At 45.4% G+C, this 19,384-nt stretch overlaps 1 protein-coding gene across 1 annotated transcript in view; it reads right to left on the bottom strand.

Annotated features, from left to right (window-relative positions):
* CACNA1B (calcium voltage-gated channel subunit alpha1 B) overlaps positions 1 to 19,384 on the bottom strand; it is a 310,510-nt gene that overhangs the window by 163,963 nt on the left and 127,163 nt on the right. The window contains exon 7 of the mRNA XM_075716221.1: positions 3,072 to 3,175. Within this exon, the coding sequence (XP_075572336.1) occupies positions 3,072 to 3,175 (104 nt within the window). The remainder of the gene's footprint in view (positions 1 to 3,071; positions 3,176 to 19,384) is intronic.

The following is a 19,384-nucleotide window of genomic DNA, read 5'->3' as shown; positions in this document are numbered from 1 at the left end:
GAAACGTGGTGGGACAACTCTCATGACTGGAGTGCTGCACTGGATGGCTATAAGCTCTTCAGAAGGGATAGGCAGGGAAGGAGAGGCAGTGGGGTGGCTCTGTATGTTAGGGAGTGTTTTGACTGTATAGAGCTCAACAGTGGTGATGACAAGGTCGAGTGCTTATGGGTTAGGATGAGGGGGAAGGCCAGCAAGGCGGATGTCCTGTTGGGAGTCAGCTACAGACCACCCAACCAGGATGTAGGGGTAGATGAAACATTCTACAAGCGGCTGGCAGAAGTTTCGCAATCACTAGCCCTTGTTCTCGTGGGGGACTTCAACTTGCCGGACATCTGCTGGAAATACAACACAGCAGAGAGGCAGCAGTCTTGGAAGTTCCTAGAGTGTGTGGAGGATAACTTTGTGACACAGCTGGTAAGCGAGCCTACCAGGGGAGGTGCCTCGCTTGACCTGCTGTTTACTAACAGAGAAGGGCTTGTGGGAGATGTCGTGGTTGGAGGCCATCTTGGGCTTAGCGACCACAATATGATAGAGTTCTTGATTCTGGGTGATGTTAAGAGGAGGGGCAGCAAAACTGTTACCATGGACTTCCGGAGGGCAGACTTTGGCCTGTTCAGGACCCTGGTTGGGAAAGTCCCTTGGGAGGCAGTCCTGAAGGGCAAAGGGGTCCAGGAAGGCTGGGCCTTCTTCAAGAAGGAAGCCTTAAGGGCGCAGGAGTGGGCTGTCCCCGTGTGCCATAAGACCAACCGGTGGGGAAAACGACCGGCCTGGCTGAATAGGGAACTTTTGCGGGAACTCAGGGAAAAAAGGAGAGTCTACAGCCTTTGGAAGAAGGGGCGGGCAACTCAGGAAGAGTACAGGGACCTTGTTAGGTCATTCAGGGAGGACATTAGAAAAGCAAAAGCCCAGAAGAACTCAATCTGGCCAATGTAGTAAAAGATAATAAAAAATGCTTTTGTAAGTACATCAGCAATAAAAGGAGAGCCAAGGAGGATCTCTGTCCTTTGCTCCATGTGGGGGGGAACATTGTCACCGAGGACAAGAAAAAGGCTGAGGTACTTAACGCCTTCTTTGCCTCTGTGTTTAACAGCCAGACCAGTCATCCCCAGGGTACTCAGGCCCCTGAGCTAGAAGACAGGGTCGGGGACCAGAATGGAGCCCTCATAGTCCAGGAGGAAGAAGTTAACGACCTGCTATGCCACCTGGATATTCACAAGTCTATGGAGCCAGATGGGATCCACCCAAGAGTACTGAGGGAGCTGGCAGAGGAGCTCACCAAGCCACTTTCCATCATCTGTCAGCAGTCCTGGTTAACACGGGGGGTCCCAGATGACTGGAGGCTTGCCAATGTGACACCCATTTACAAGAAGGTCTGGAAGAAGGACCTGGGGAACTACAGGCCTGTCAGCCTGACCTCAGTGCCGGGAAGGATTATGGAGCAGTTCGTATTGAGTGAACTCAACAGGCATGTGCAGACCAACCAGGAGATCAGGCCCAGCCAGCATGGGTTCATGAAAGGCAGGTCCTGCTTGACCAACGTGATCTCCTTTTATGACCTGGTGACCCACCTGGTAGATGATGGAAAGGCTGTGGATATCATTTACCTGGACTTTAGTAAAGCTTTTGACACCATCTTCCATAATATTCTCCTTAGGAAGCTGGCAGCTCATGGCTTGGAAGGGCATAGTCTTCGCTGGGTAAAAAACTGGTTGGGCGGCCAAGCCCAGAGAGTTGTGGTAAATGGAGTTAAGTCCAGTTGGCGGCCAGTCACGAGTGGTGAGGGGATTGAGTGCACCCTCAGTAAGTTTGCAGATGACACCAAGCTGGGTGGGAGTGTCGATTTGCTGGAGGGTAGGATGGCCCTGCAGAGGGACCTGGACAGGCTGGACCGATGGGCCCGAGGCCAGCTGTATGAGGTTCAACAAGGCCAAGTGCCGGGTCCTGCACCTGAGTCACAACAACCCCATGCAACGCTACAGGCTTGGGGAAGAGGGGCTGGAAAGCTGCCTAGCCGAAAAGGTCCTGGGGGTGTTGGCTGACAGCCAGGCTGAACATGAGCCGGCAGTATGCCCAGGTGGCCAAGGCGGCCAACAGCATCCTGGCTGGTATCAGGAATAGTGTGGCCAGTAAGAGCAGGGAAGCGATTGTGCCCCTGTACTCGGCGCTGGTGAGGCCGCACCTGGAATACTGTGTCCAGTTTTGGGCCCCTCAATACAAGAAAGACATTGAGGTGCTGGAGCATGTTCAGAGAAGGGCAATAAGGCTGGTGAAGGGTCTGGAGCACAGGCCTTATGAGGAGCGGCTGAGGCAACTGGGATTGTTTAGCCTAGAGAAGAGGAGGCTGAGGGGAGACCTTATCGCTCTCTACAACTCCCTGAAAGGAGGTGGTAGTGAGGTGGGTGTTGGTCTCTTCTCCCAAGTAGTTAGTGATAGGACGAGAGGAAATGGACTCAAGCTGTGCCAGGGGAGGTTTAGGCTGGATATTAGGACAAATTTCTTCACAGAAAGGGTGGTCAAGCGCTGGAACAGGTTGCCCAGAGAGGTGGTGGAGTCACCATCCCTGGAAGTGTTCAAAAAACGGGTAGATGTGGCACTTCGGGACATGGTTTATTCTAGTCTACCCTTGATTGGTTTAGTGTGGACTTGGTAGTGTAGGTTAATGGTTGGACTGGATGATCTTAAAGGTCTTTTCCAACCTAAATGATTCTATGATTCTATACTGGCATCAGTGGGTTCCTGATGGGTTTTCAAGATGATGCAGGAGTAAGTGTTGGCTGTGCAGGCCCAAGTCAGTATAATTACAGGGAGCACACTTAACTCTTGGGTCTGGATTCAGAATCATCTGAAGTAATGATTTTTCATCAACCTATCCACCATCCTATGGCTCTATAGTCTTACAGAAGTACCCCACTACAAGGAAAGAACAGGGTAGGACCTGTGTGAAGGGGGACAATGTACAGTGTGATGCATCACCCTGTCTTTTTTTCAGCTACATCCTCCCACAGTGCTAAAACCAATACATCTTCCCTTTTTGTATCCAGGTAGAGACAAACAAGTCATTAGTGTCTTACCCTGATAAGACACCCAGCACCAAGTTGAGCATGAAGAAAGAGCCAATGATGATGAGAGGGATGAAGTAAAGCCAGTTCCAGGTATTTCCTGCAGCATCATTTGTCTGGAAACAAAGAAAAGGGGACAGAGAAAAACAAATATTAATTTGCCTCAGACACAAAATACCATACAGAAACTGCAGGGCAGAGGGCAGGGGAGATTCCCCTCAGTTTTCCACCACTGATGTACTGGTTAGTTCTGTTATGTTCACCAGTTGAAATGCCAGCAGAAGAACTGAGAACCAAGCTAATTGTCCCGCTGTCCACACCACAATTTGTCATCAGCTCCAGTGAGAAGATTCATCTAATTCCACAGCTCCAGGCTGACTCTGCTACAGGGCCAAAACACACTTTTAAGTGACCTACCTCTGTGCAGGCTTTCTACACCAGCCTCCTCCCTCCCCACCTCAACTCTGACTTCCCATGTGCTGAGCATCAGTGTCGTATTTACATCTGAATTGAGACACACAACAAGGGGAGGGAACTACAGCCTTCCGTTAATCTGTGCAATTAAGGCAGAGCATGGCACCGTGCCCAGAATCTCTGCGTACACACAGAGCAGAAGACAAGAAGTCTGCAAGAAAACGAGGCATGTTCTGAGTGATTGCAGTTCCACATCTGCTTACTCAGCACTTCGAGCTTCTGTCATCAGAACATGTCTGAGGCTCCCTGAGTAAGTAGCGGTCTAGATTAAGGGGAGGGAAGGGTGGTTTAGTTTATGAAAAAGTTTCTGCATTCATGAACCACAAGGGAGCTCTTTAAGGAACTGCTGAAAAGTAAAATGCCACATGGCCATTTACTGAAGCCAAGTGCCAAGAAAAATGCAAATTCTTCTCTTGTGAGTGAGGAATGCAGCAAACTGAGAAATGTCAGGTGTAAGGGAGAGGAAAGGGAAGCAAAAAGAAAAGAAAAGATCCAAAGACTTTCTCCTCCTTCTCCCACAGAGGGTAAAGAATAACACGAACACAGAGCTTACCTACCTGCTCAACCGCAGAGCCTGGCAGAGACCACAGAGAAGTGCTCTCAAACACCAACTTGCAAAAAATACATTAATTCTAACTGATATTGGTGCCTTTTACTTACTATCTGTGGTGCTTTTTGGTCACTATTCCCAATCATATTTCCAAGTGTAATTTTTCTTGCAGGATTCACAGAAAGAACTGCTTTAAATATGCTTTATTTCAGCCATGCATGTACTTGATGCCACCTCGAAATGTCTCTGCATGAGTAGAAGTCACCCAATAAACAAGCAAAACCAACACGTAATGTGGGTGACTGACGTCACAGCATTTCTTACAGGTAATAACATTTATAGCACTGATGCAAGTAAATACCTTCTGAGACATTTTTAATATGTTGCATATCTGCACAAATTCTTCCTCAAGGATCATGTTCTGGATCAAACACATGACAAGGATTTCTCCAAATAGCAAACATCTTCAGAAATATCTATGTCAGTTGATCAGTGACTCACCCGAGAGGACTAACTAACCTTGCCACAAACCACCCCTGCTAAAAGCAAAACCAGCGCATGACAGACAAATGAATCTGAAGAGAAAACAGGCTGGAAAAATGAGAGCAGAAAGACAGGGAAAACTCTGTGCAGCGTAATCTCTCATTACATTTTTTTAATGCCTTTTGCAATACCTATCAACCCACCCTAGCAGCATCACTTCTTCGTTCACTGTCTTGTCTTTCCATTCCTCTCTCTCTGCTTTTAGCTATTTCATTTCTATGTTCTCCTGTGCCATGTCTCTACAGATGGGTTTGGAGGAAATAAAGACACTTGTCCTCAGTGCTTCTTCCCCAACACATGGAGAAAGTGCCTGGTGTAGCCCCAGCCTGCTCTCCTGGGATTACCAGCAGAAAACCCATGTTTTTGTATTTAGAGGCTGTTCTTCAATTCTCATTTTGTTGACCAAGGTGGCAGCTTTCATGTCTCTGGTTGGAGCAAGCACATCCCATTCAGTAAGGCTGGGGACTGCCGTCAGCCAGGCAAGGCGGGCTGGAGAGCCAACCCACAAGGAAGAGATGGAAGAAGGGAACAGATGGGAGAAGGGAAACCACATAAACATGCAAAGAGAGTGCAGCAGGTTCATTGCTGCCAAATGATTGTTTATCATTTATTTATTCATTTGAAGCCCAAACTTGGCGACAGATCCACAATTCCATGCCACGATCAAAGCCCTTAAAAATGAAATGTGCTGAAATACAACTAATTAACTACCCTCCTCTGAGCATTTGCAAGACTACCTTATGCTCAGGGCAGGGCAGGGACTCGCTCTGTTTGCTCTGCCTCACACACAGAGATCCAGGACAAACTAGAGGGCAAGACACCAGGCAAAAGGGTTGACAGAAAACCTCTCCTGAGAAAGCAGAGCCTTCACAGACATGCAGCATCTTTCCCAGTGCTCCCAAGCGTGCTTGAAGCCAATCACAGTTTATGGCTCCAGCTCTGCCATGGTGAATGAATCAAACCTGTTTGCTGCCAAGAAAACCAAACTCCTCTCCTTCAGGAAAAGCCCCCAGAGTCCCACAGACACCTCTGGCTGCACTGAGCAGAGGAGACAGCCCTCCACCCGCAGAGCCCCTGGGACTTGTGTTGTGGCCCAGCTCCAGGCTTGTTCATTAAGCAGGACAAGCCAAGAGATCAAACAAATTTTTATGTTCAAGCTAAAACATTTCACTGGTGCAATACCTGGCTGACTTTCAGTGCTACTTGATCCTAACCACAGGTCTAACCTGACAGGGAAGAAGCAGAAACAAAATACTTCTCACAATGTGCTAGAATTATATCCAAATACAGTAAGGGTTTACAGGAGGTCTCCCTCACTGCTGAGGAGCCAAGGAACCGCTGGTTAGTAACAGCTGCAGGGCTCCTCACAAGCACCCACTGAACAGTGACCACATCAAGCTGAAGCTTTGCTCCAGGAGTGTCCCAGGCGCCGGTATCAAAACAGCTCACATCCCTTAAACTTGACAGAACAAGACTCCCACAGGCAAGGTGCTGCACAGTGAGAAACTGAGGCACAGAAAGTCTAAGGGACACTTTCGGGGTCTCAATGGAGACTGAGAGGTCTGTACCTGGGACATCTAAAGCCCATATGAACTGTCCAGTCCCTGGAGTGCTCTTCCCAACAAGCCCAGCTGCCATGGTTCCCTCTGCCTAACCTCTGCTCAGCTCCAAGCTGCTTCCACCCCCTGACCTGACTCTTGTATCAAGACGTACCCACCATGCCTATTCACAGCTGGCGCCTCCTTTTCCCTTTTTTTTTTTTTTTTTTTTTTTGGATAAAAGTCTAACCTAAATCCCCAACCGCATCCTCCTAGCCTCTTCCATGTGACACTGACTCTACTTCACAATCCACCCTGGAGCCTGATGCCACTGCTCAATAGGAGTGCCCAGGTCACAGTTGGATGCCAAAGGGCAACCTTTACATGTTGACTCTCTCCACAGTTGCCATTAAGCACCTAGGGGCTCTCTCACCCTTTTCAAGCAGCACCAAGCACATTGCCTGCATCCCCAAGCAGTGACAGCACGGCCACCTCTCTACAGAGATAGGTGAGTGAATACTGTCATCTATAACAAATGCAGAAGCTAAAAGGTTTCTGTCATGCAGGGAGATTAATGCCCTGAGCTCCCAATACAGCCAAAGAGAATGGAGCGTACTCCAGCAAAGCACGAGATACTTCCCACAGCCAAGCCTTTTGTGACTTGTCCAACACCAGAGAAAGGACAGTATTAATACTCACTTTCGTCTTTCAGACAGAGGGCTGTTAGGCCACTGCTTCATTATGTTAACAAGATGGCACCTGCATCTAATTATTAATTCATTTAAAGACAAGTTTTGAAACAATTGACTTGAAAGCAGCCTACTGCTGCTTGCAATATGCTGCAGAGACCAGAAATGCTTTTATATTATTTTTCATCTTCCGTTCTGCAGCCCTGGCCATGACCCACGTTCCCAGGGTGTGTAGGGAGGCAGAGCCCTTGTGCATGGCGGCCCTGAGATGAGTTTCTCGTGTCGTTGGATCTTCTTGCTGCTGCAAGACCAGAAGCAGCTCTGCTCCAGCCAGCCCATTCCATCACTATGAAATGGTCAGTGAAGCCCCGCCTGCTCTGACATCCTTCTCCCAGCCCATCTCTATCCCAGCAGCACAACACCGTCTCTCCAGCAACCCTGCCTGCTTCCAGCTCAGCACTCCCTGTGGCCGGGGCATCACCAGGGGAGCCTTGCAGCCTGCCAGCCTCACAGACAAATCCCACATGCTGCTGACTTCAAACGGGGCTGATCAAAGGGAGCAGAAGCTGGTTTGGTAGGGGAAGGAGCATGTAAATACTCTGCAGCACTTCCTTGCCAGTGAGGCTCCTGTCAGTGGCGGCAAGTTACCAGGAAAAATATGACAGCCCCTGCAGAAAAAAGACCCAGCAGCCCCCAAGGAAAAGAATATGCAGTTTCTACCAGGGCTGCTTGATCATGGTTTGCATCAGTGATGAGATCCTGGTTCTGGAATCTCAAAATAACAAACACAAAACTAAGTGAAATTTGGTTTACACAAAGCCTCGTGAACAGGCAAGTGACTGCCTCTGTTCAACGGGTTACAAATCTTAGGTTTCAGGAGATTTACAGACTGCAAATTAGAGCAAGTCAAATGCAGAATAATCCCCAAAATCCTACCCCCTCTTTTCTTTAAGTAGACAGGACAGCTGCCCACAACCTCCCACACTCCTCCAGCTTCTGCAACACAACCTAAATCTATAAATGTGGTGAGAGGGGTAGGGGATTCCCACGTACCTAAGCATGTGTGCCACCAACCAGCAGCCAGGAAATCGGCACACTAAGGCCATGCCCCAAGGGTGAATCTGAGACCTAATGCATTTGCAATCCAAAGCTGACAAATTCTCCTAGCTGGTGCAAGCACAAGACCTGCCACCACTCTGCATGGCCCACAACTGCATTCAGCGCATACCAAGGACCAAGCAAGCCAGGCAGGGATAGCACATGTTTAAATAACTTATTCAAATAACCTATTAAACACTGCTGAATCTGATTAAATCCTTTTGGGCAACACAAAAGCAGCAGAACAACAAAGACCTTTGCCATAGGAAAATGCTGGGTGGCACATGACAGGGACTGGATACCCTGATTGGAGACTGTTGTGCTGCAATGTACCTAAGCAAAAAAATCTCACATTTCAGCTCCTGATTTCCAGGTGTCTGATAAATATACCATCATTCTGTTTGCCCTTCTCCCAAAATCATCCCTGTCTCCACTTGCAATCCCTTTATTCCTGTACTGGGAGAAAAGGAGAGCTCAGGGACGTCCACACACAAGGCTACACCAGGTCAATTCTATCACCACAGACCCACATGTGAACACACTGGCTTTATGGTAAGCCTATAATTAGTATAAATTATACAGACTTCCTGATGACTTTAACTTGCACTCAGGAAGGCACTGCACAGGGTAGGATGTCAGTGCAGGCCAGCTGCTGGGCACTACCCACACGGGGGGGACTAACTCTCCATGGCAGACCCCCTTCTGCACCTGCACCTCCATGGGTGCAGTCACCATGATGCAAACTCACTCCTGCTCATAGCTGGAGCTAAGAAAACACACTTCAAGCTTCATGGCTCAGGGTCAAATTCCCTTCTGCTACTGCTATGGGTGGCAGGCACCTCTTGAAGGGAGTAGTTGTACAGCAGCCTTCACCAGAGCTCCTCTGCCAGTGCCTAAAGGCAGACAAAATGCCTTTATAGGTGTTTTTCTGTTGAATTTGGAGCTTTAAATGAGACCTTAAGGGCAGTGTCTACAGAAATGTAAAATCACATACCAACCTACCATGTACGAGCCCAAACCTGAGTAACAGGTCCCAGAACAAGGTCTAGGCTGGCCCTGCCAGGAGATCTCTAGCTAGGGTTCTCTGGCTGTGCAAAGATGCTGCTTTGAGCTCTCAAGATACAGCCAAAGCTGAAACACCACAGACACAATTAGCTCTTTACTATGTTTTTAATCAAAATGTATAGTACACCTAAAGTTTACTCACTTTAATCTAATCAATGGCAGAGCCTGACTTATTTGGGGCAATTAAAGTGTCTCTTAGATACATGCTTTTACATTGAGGAAAACTCTCAGCTGCCTTCAAGAGATGAACTCTATTTACCCTTCCTCTGATTTTTCACAATTCACTCCTCGCTACTTCTGTTAATTAGTGATGCTATTTATGGTTGATTTATTTCTGTCTGTTCCTATTCTTAGGATTAGGTGAACACAGAAATTACTAAGAACAAATCCAAAAATATTAAAAGCACTAAGAACAAAACCAAAAATATTAAAAGTATGTACAGTGAGCACATGGAGCCCTGCCTTACCCAGCACATTTTCTCTAGGCACTAACTCCCGCTGAGCAATTCATCAGAGACAGACAGACCTTGCACAAGAAGGTATAAGGGCAGAAAACCCAAATTTGCTGAGAAAAGCCATTCCGAGTTCAATCTGTAGAATCAATGACAACCTACTCTCTTCACAAAATAGTCACAGACTCAAATGACATTTAAACTGGTCACTTCTCTGGGATGCTACATAGTCCACATTGCCATAATATCTCAAAGTGTTGATCTTCACTTCTGGAAAGTGCAAAGTGTTTTCACAGATGGAGAACAAGGTATACAGGCTCCATATGAACTTAATAGGTTCAAGTCCAGATCTAACTCACATCTGAAGTCCCTGAATGCATAGCTGTGGTCAAGCATAAGCTTTGCCTATTCTAATTAAGAAGTACTCATTATTATTTGCACTGCATTTGTGAGCAAAATCCCTGGTGGAAAGTCTGGACACCATTCTGCTGAAGGCCCTGGAGAAAATACCTCTGCCTCAAAATCCAACCTGGTGGAGTGTAGGCCAATGTGTTTGTCAGATGAGAGCATAGGACACTTGGGTTTCCCCTTAAAAATGTAAACTCAAGCCTAAAATCTAGCAGGACATTTACTGTATTTCAGGTTTGATTTTAAACAAAGATGACCACAAAAGGGGACTGGAGGGACTTTCATAAACTTCTTAAAATATTGCAGCCTTCAGAAATAAGTCTAGGGGTCTAGGAGATAATGAAGGGGCCTCAGTCTCCCATCAATTACATACTGGGAAGAGCTGAGGAGGAGTATAGCATCTTGCTCACCTCCCTGAGAAAGTCGTACCTTAACACCTCATTCAGTAGAGCTGTGAAATATATTTTGTCTATTCCATTTATTCAGTAACCAAAAATGTACTAAAATTTATTAGTTTTCAAAAATATTCATTTTCCTGCTTTTTTTTCTACCTTTTTTTCCCCCCACATCTCTTTGGCTCAACTGAAAACAGAAGAGGGGAAAAAAAATTTGTTTTTTAAAAGGCTTTAATCTTTTAAGTCTTATCTAGCTTTTTTCACCCAGAAACAACTCCAAGCCCTGCACTGAGGAGGCCTCTATTGCTATCCCCAGCTTTACAGAAGGTGAAATTGGGTCACAGCCAGGTGAAAGGAGAGCTGCTTCCACATTTCCCAGCAGAACAGTAAGAGAAGTCCTATCTCTCAAGTCCTGACCCAAGGTGCCAGCTTATACGAAATACCAGCATCTGAAAAAAAAAAAAAAAAAAAAGCTTTTTTTCCCCCCCCACCTCAGTTCCAGTTTAAATACAATCTTGGCACAAAGTCAGTGCAATAACTTTGGTTACTGACTTTCAGATGTTACAGTCCATTTGCAGAGAGCATCTGCTGTTCAGCTCTGCAGGGACATGACAGCTGGGGATGGGGGAGTGCTGGCAATTGACCCTTCTGAGCAAAATTACATTGGCAGAGAGCTGCATTTCCGATTGATTCTCAGGGGTTGTACCACCCACAGGAGGGAGATGACAGAGCACGTGTCTGGTGTGCTCATCTGTGTGAAGAATAAAACTAAAATGGGTTGGTTAATGCAATTAGTGGTCAGCCGGAATCACACTCCCACAAGTGCTATGTACAGCAAGACAGGGTTGGATTGGTGTTCAAATACCTGCCCTGAGCATCCCTCCATCTGGGATCAGTGAGTTCAGGTCATTCAGAGCAGGTGCCCTTGTATGTAGAGGCAAATTAAAATGGAAGAGTCCCAGCCCAGCAAGCTTCCGGGAAATGTAGAGTTCAGGCTTAAACACTGCTTCTTGTGGTTTTATCTGCTTATGCATGCTTTGAGGAAAACTCATTAGCTTGAGGTTTCCACATGTGGCCGTGGGATGGACAGGATCTCAGGAAGCCCTAAGGTCCATATAAGGTCCAGCTAACAACTCGAGATTAGAGGATCTCCTGATCTCCTCCTAAAGCATGTTATAATTGAGCCTCCTGTGCCTTTATGGTAGGTCCTAAGTGGGTTTTGGACACTAGGAAAGATTTCGTGGTAGAGGATGTGTTTTCTGGGGGCCCTTTGGGATGGGGTAACTGTTGCCTTGAGGGCCAGCAGTTATGAGAAAAGCATTCAGAGAGCCCACTGGCCTCTGCACTCCTTTTCACATCAAAACTTGGCCAAAGGCAATCAAGTCCTGGGTTTATGCCTGCTCAAACTGAACTCTCCGGGAAGAGGTGCTCTAAACTCCTGGCACATTTACACTCAAATCAGTGTTTCCGAGAAGATCCTCTCTCTTCACAAAAGGTCTTTGAGTTATTCCACTCATCCTTTTTACCTTCAGGATAGAGGTCAGTTCACTTCACTGCTGTAATAACAATCCACCTTGCTCAAATCCCCAGTTACTCCTCAGATCCATCCATAACTCCTGGTTCCGAAGTGGGCGCCAGATGAAAAATCTCTGAAAATCCTTTGAGTCTCGCAACACAAAAATTGACACTGTTTTGAAACAAAGATAATCCTTCTGCCCCCAAAAAGGGAAGTCACTTACATCTAGCCCCACAGCCACTTGCTGTTTAGAGGACCAGAACAGAGAGCTGTTCACTACTGGGATCAAAATCAAATCTGAAGTATTTCACAGCCTGCAAACAAAAAGCAAGCTACTCCTGGCCTGAGACCACACACAACCAGCTTCTACCAGAGACTCTAAAAGCCTTGGAAGCACCAGGTAGGGGTAACGGGTGAGACACCAGGCCTGGCATTAGCTCTTATCCCCTTGGACCAAGAGTCCAGCCAAATCTGTAACAAGCTTGGTGTGCTAAAGATAAAGCATCCCTTTGGTGGTGTTGTTGGAAGCTGCCTAAGGGCCTGTCCAGGGCAGGAGGACACAAAAAGCAGCAGCCACAGTGCAGTAGCGCTGGCAACCCATACCTGAGTAGAAGGCAAGAGGGGCTAGTTTGATTTCAGAAAATCTCCCTGAAAGCATAACTTAATTTACATTCATTTATCACTTTATATTCTCAGAAGCCACTGTCTTACTGTAACTGGCTTTAACATCACACCAACCACAATAATTGGGAAAGGTGCTTTTTTCCCCCCTTCTAAACATACCTAAAGCAGGAAATGCTGTAGCAGTCCTGCCTGCCCCATGCCTTCACATCAGGCAGCAGTGGCCATCCATGCCATGCAGCAGCACAGCTCTGAGGGAGTCCTGCCCAACGTTCTGCCAGAGAAACCACTATTTTCCAGACTGAGCCAGTGGTCTGCAGAGATGGTAATGCAGATCTTGCTGTCCTCCATAGGGCTGGTTATCCTCTGCCCTGACACAGCCATGCTGCTTCCATTCAGTCCCAGAGCTACTCCTCTCTGCCTCTTCATCCCCACACCCTGCAGGGCTGTCCTGACACCTGGAAGTTCCAAAACAACAGCCACAGAACATTCGAAAATCAAAGACACGACACTCAGGCAACAAGTGTGATATATGTGCCTTATGCTTCCCCAGCAGACATACAGGTACCCTAAACATAAGGTGAAGAACATCCACCCCCATCACTAAACTAGAATGATGTGCATCCTCTGTTCCAGGAAGAGAAATCCATTTCACACAGTGGGCAGTAAAAACAGAGAGGGAAAGGCAGCTCAGGAGGTATCTTCACAACATCAGACAAGAGGGCAAAGCTCCCATCATTTTCTATGGGGCAGGAAATCCAGGTGGAAGCCTCAAGCAGAGGACATCATTGTTTAAAAAATGAAAAAATAAATACATACAAAAGGAAAAATAAATACATACACTGAGATAATTAGCCCTTTTGGTTTTGATACTTTTTTCTAGCTTTTCTTTCCAATGTCAAGAGTTAGAAAGTCCCAAATAATAGAGGAAGGGAGCTATAATTCTCTCAAGCACATACATCCAGGAGCTGGGCTTTCTGAGGAAAGTATCCAAATGCATAAAAGCAACCCAAATACCAGAAGACTCTCAGTAAAATCCTAGAAGCTGGCAGCACTTTAATTTTGCTACAATAATGCTAGCTGTGTATGAACATGTTTTAACTATAGTCGTTGCATGCAGTAATAATATTAATTCAGCCAAGTTTAAATAGAAGCAAATTCTTCACTTTGTTTCTCCCCTTCTCCAACCTTACAGAGCTGGGGAGACTGAAAAAGCAAAAATGCTGATGTTTTATGCCTTGATCTGAAGGCTTATGGCACCAATAAATCAATACGTAAATATGTTAACAGGATTTCTTGATTAAAAATTCATTCTTTCCCCAGCTAGTGTAGACTCACTCAGCTGCTTTATTCATGAGTATGCCTGCCTGCCTGCCTGGCACTGTGAAAGCTCTTTCACTGTCAAAAATTACAGGCTAGCCAAGGGACTCTACCTATTTTTTTAATCTTTTTTTTTTGTAATCTCTCCTCTGCTTTCTTTTATTTTTAAACAGCTGTGGACTTTAATTATGAATGTAAATTTGATTTATGCAATTCCTATTGGAAACAGGTAATGCACATTCATGATAAGGAAGGTCAGACCTATGGTGGAGGTACTCAGGAGAAAGCATTACCCCAGCAAACACGCTACCAGCTGCTCCTTGAACCCCACTGGGCAGTATTGCACAGAAGCTGTCTGGAACATGCACTTTACATATGTGAGCACATTCTGCAAGGTCACACAGCAAGTTAATAGCACAGTGATGAACAGAGCCCAGAAAGACCAAAGCTGTAATGAAAGGTAGCCAAATGCAGCTCATGGGCTACTTGCAACCTAAAGACCTTTTGTCTGGCTAGTAGTCTTCAGCTGTGACAGTGGACCAAGGCACTGCTTTGCTGATGACCACAGCGCTCAGTCCACAGGCCACTCAGCAGTGCCATGGGGGCATCCTCACTAAGCCAGACCCATTTATCTCAACACTCTCAAAAGCAATGTCTAACAAATAGCAAACCTTCCCTACCCGAATTCAATATTCATTATAAATCTAAAAGCCAAATAGCTTTAGACCAAGTAATTCAAATAGTTTTACCTAAATGGGCTCAAGCTGTGCCAGGGGAGGTTTAGGCTGGATATTAGGAAAAATTTCTTCACAGAAAGGGTAGTCAAGCACTGGAACAGGTTGCCCAGAGAGGTGGTGGAGTCACCGTCCCTGGAAGCGTTCAAAGAACGGGTAGACGTAGCACTTCGGGACATGTTTTAGTCTAGTCTACCCTTAATTGGTTTAGTGTGGACTTGGTAATGTTAGGTTAATGGTTGGACTGGATGATCTTAAAGGTTTTTTCCAACCTAAATGATTCTATGATTCTATGATTCTAAATGTGACTCAAACAGAGATACTGAGGGGGCAGCCAATTAATCCAGTAAAACTCCAAGATATTCTATGATTCAAACCAGCACTGCAGGTGCCTCACCTGTTTATCTCCAAGTTTCCTTTTGCTGAGCATGTAACTGGAGTTATGTTTTCTGAGAAGGGGGAGAGAGCACTGCCAGGTCCCCACACAAGGTTAGCACAGGCTGTAGGGGTTGGGTTGTGCAGAGTCTGAGGAAGTGTTGCTCCTAGAAAAACAGGCACCGCTTTTGAGTTTGAAATTCTTGGAAAGCAAGAGTGCTTTACATATCACTCATTGCTTGAGAAGACTCATGTGTAAGTCAAGTTACACTTAGAATAAATTCGGTGCTCTCTTGATGTGATTTTTTATATTGCAAAGCCAACCAGCAAGGCTTCAGGTATCTGCTGTCTTTCACTGAAGAGCCAAAGCTGTCCCCAAATGTACTTCTAAAGTTGTAAGGAGGGAGGAATACACACACTTATGTATATGCACAGACACACGTATTTAGACCCTGTTCAGTTTGGTTTCTCACAGATACATGCAATATTGACATAAGGATAAGGATGCATTCAGACCAGAATCTAGGTTTTGTTGGTCTAGTGAGTAGTTGCAGAATAAACTTTTCCTCCCACTCAGCAGGCCCTGTGGCCTGCAGCCCCTAACTCAGCAAGGCAGAGCCAGTCACATGGATTGATTCCCAGAACAATGAAACAATCCAATACTCAATCGTTTTATGACTTTGAACATAGGAAATTGTGGATCAATGCCCAAAATCATTGTAGATAATGACAGTCCTAAGAATAATGTCCAGGCTTCCTCATCATCTTAAATGCAGATCTGGATTCTTCCTGAAACAATAAAGACTATACACCCCAAGCACTGATTTTCCCCTCCAAACATTGCAGGCAAAAGCTTCCCAAGACATTTTCAATAGCAGAAAACTCTTTAAATGAATTCAAGTCTTGATTCCATTGTATAAAATTATAACACTAGGCTATTACATGCATGCATTCTTCAGCAGAGGATCGGGACAGTGCAGAATATCAATCTATTTTAGATTAGGCCACCTCATTTTGTCCTCTAATTAGACTATCTCCAGTCGTACAGCTTCTCTCCTAATCAATTATAAGCAGAAAATATCCTTGTAGATACACCTACCGCTCACAGAACTAGCTGGAGCTCAGAGCTTGGTCACACAAACTTCAGAGCATGGCAAAGCCACCAAGTCCAACAGTCCTTTGCCAATGCAAACCCTACTTCTCAGGACAGGAGTCCAAAGCTATTTTGTCACTACCCATTTTCCTGTTTCAGACAAAATTAAAAAAAACCAGTTGGTCATGATCCTCTCAGCTCCACCTGAAGACGTTTCATAGAATAGAATCATAGAATCATAGAATCATCTAGGTTGGAAAAGACCTTTAAGATCATCCAGTCCAACCATTAACCTACACTACCAAGCCCACTCTAGACTAATCAAGGGTAGACCAGACTAAACCATATCCCGAAGTGCCACATCTACCCGTTTTTTAAACGCCTCCAGGGATGGGGACTCCACCACCTCTCTGGGCAGCCTGTTCCAATGCCTGACCACCCTTTCCGTAAAGAAATTTTTCCTAATTTCCAGTCTAAACCTCCCCTGGCGCAGCTTAAGCCCATAAGGTTTTATTAAGACATTTTAAATAGAAAAGGACTGCCTGTTAAAGGAAAAAAAATACATTTTCTTAACCACGAGTCTTGCCAAATTGTTCCAAATTTGAATGAAAACTGTCTGTGAAATTCCAAATTTTAAGTGTGAAAATATTTACTGTAGTGTAAGTTCGTTAAGTCTGCATAAAATTATGAGACTGGCCCAGAACTGCTCTTCTCCATATTCCAAGAGTCTTTGCTAGGAGGGATACTGCCAAACAACAAAAGGTTTTGCCACAGACCATGCTAATAAAAAACCTAACCCTAAAATAAGAAGATACACCCAGCTTTTTTTGTTGTGTTGATGAGCAGGTAATTTAACTGTTATTAAAACACGGTTTCAAACGCTTCAAATTACACCTGCCCTGTTTAGGAAACATCTGGTCAAAAAAAAATGGGAACTGTCCCCTTTTTGCTCTTGGCTTCCATGCCATACAAAGTAGTTGTGCAAGCACTGGTCTCCACTACTGGAAGGTTTCACCATGCTGCAGTCTGTGTCTATAATTACTCCCTGGCCCTGCAAGGAGCTGACCTCTGGCTAGAAAGCTTGATGGCTGGTACCAGCATTGCTATGGCACTATAAGCTCTGCACAGGATAATTGCTCCAAATTTACCTGCTTCTCTGCTCAGAAAATGATGAGCAAATATTTTTAAACTAGCTAAATGACAACTGGTGCTTCCACCATAACAGCCAGTGCAAGTTCTCCGGCTGCTTGGGCTGTATCCTGAGCTCTTACATGGCTTCAAACACATGCAGATGAATGCTCTCACTTTTGCATGACTTTTCAGTCTGGACATGAAGCAAGGTGACTTTGATCTAGAGTTTCTCTTCTTTCATGAGCAGTTATCCTGCTTTCCACAGTTACTGGGCAATTTTCCTTCTGCAAGGGATCCACACAGCATTTGCTGGATTTTGGCACAAAGAATATGAATAAGGCACAATAAGAATATGAAAATGTTGCTGAAAAAGACCATCTGGATAAAAATTTTCCTATTTGAAAGTCTCTATAGCACTGGGAACTTTATCTATTGGAGGAAAAACAACAGGTTGCCCAGAGAGGCTGTAGATGCCCTATCCCTGGAAACATTCAAGGTCAGGTTGGACAGGGCTCTGAGCAACCTGATCGAGTTAAAAATGTCCTTGCTCATTGCAGGGGGGTTGGACTAGATGATCTTTAAAGGTCCCTTCCAACCCAAACAATTCTATGATTCTATAAAAAGAAGGAAGGAGGCTTGAATGTCACCAGTGCTGACCCTGAGGGCAGGCAAAGCAGAATGATGGAACCTTCTGCCAAAGAGCAGCTTCAGCTTGCACCTTGTTTTAGCACCCTCATGACATACTCCAACAGATTGACCACAGTTAACCTCTACCCCAGCAGACTGTTCCCTATCTTCTCTGCTGCTGACACAACACAGAAAACAGCCCTGGTAGCACCCATCTATGGAATTCCCTAAGTCCAGCACCCCCTGAGCTGCCTTAAACCCCCACACTGAGCACCCTTCTCGTCCCACCACCAAGTCATGCAGACACACCACCACACCGATACACCAATATTGTACCCGTTACAGCAGCCTGCCTTTGTTCCTCTCCTGTACCCCAGGGCATGTGGTCTGTAGATTAAAGAGCAAAGACTTTCTCCCAGAGCCCACGCTCAGCCAACATCTTCTGTCAGAGAACCTTGCCACAGGTATTTTGGGTTGCAGTAGGAACTATAAGAGCAAATAAAGTCTTCACTTTTGGTTTTCTTAGAAGCGTTCTGTTATTCTCTTCCACTCCAACCACAGATGTAGCCGTCATGGCATAAGCAAACTGGCATACTTCTGAAAGCATGCAGCTGCCTTTTTCATCTTGTGTAGGAAAGCAATTGTTGGGCATGTAAGAGAGCTGCTTGTACCCTCGATGCTATAATGTTGTCAAGCTGCAAGTGAATTTCTTCAGAGTTTTCACTTCTTGGCAAGCACTGATGATTAAGCTGTTGTTTGGAGAGATTTTCATTTCTTTTCAGAGAGCAATTGCTCTGTTGAAGGGGCTCTTTAAGTTTGTATGATATATGTCACTCTCCTGCTGTATATCTTAAATGTCTCCTATTAAACCTTGAGGTGGCCATCCCACAGTCATTTTGAATATACCTTCACTGAGACATTAAATAAAATGCAGAAGATTCAGCAAGGCACTTAAACTCTTGCTCAGCTTTACACATTTGCTCAAGTGCTTTTCTGAACAGGGTAATTTGCTGAATTTTGGCTGAAATATCCCAATCCTTTTAGCCTTAGAGAGAACGTCCATGCAGGCAACAGGGTCAGACAGTCTGTGTTTCCAGATGGATGGAGACCCAGGTATGGTCAGAGACATGCATTGCACCCATCTTGGCATCTAAATATTTCAAAGGCATTTTAGCCTTAGACATGCTCCACATTTTCTATTACAATATCTTTAGGTTTCTGCAAAACCTTCGAGATGAGGAAGTATGCAAAGACTGCCATACAGTGACACTGCATCCCTAAAAGATCTGGGAGTTCAGCCCTTTAGCAAACTGGTCCTATGGCCCTCCAAAATCCAGGAGGAAAGCACGAATAAATGGATATCAGCCACGGCAGAATTTAGACTGGTATAAGACTGTTGTACTGACAGCTCATCATTCCACACAGGATCCATCAGTTGTACAGATTCCTTCATTTACCATATGTTTTTCTCTCACAGGGGCCAGCAGAGCAGTTCAGCTAGGCAGGGGAAACTTGTGCTGCTTGTTCAGTGATCTCCAAGGGATTTTTCAGCTGAACTACAAGTCTGTTGATGAATACACCAGTTTATTATACTGCTATATTATATATATCTGACAAGGTCTCATTAGTAGCAAATATATTACTCAAAAGCCTGGTGTGAGGCTTCTCTCTAGGGAAATGAGAAATGACAAATCCA

Source organism: Pelecanus crispus, chromosome 9 (genome assembly GCF_030463565.1).
Source record: "Pelecanus crispus isolate bPelCri1 chromosome 9, bPelCri1.pri, whole genome shotgun sequence".
Lineage (NCBI taxonomy): Eukaryota > Metazoa > Chordata > Aves > Pelecaniformes > Pelecanidae > Pelecanus > Pelecanus crispus.
Note: the sequence above shows the minus strand (reverse complement) of the source record. Positions and strands in the feature narration are given on the sequence as shown.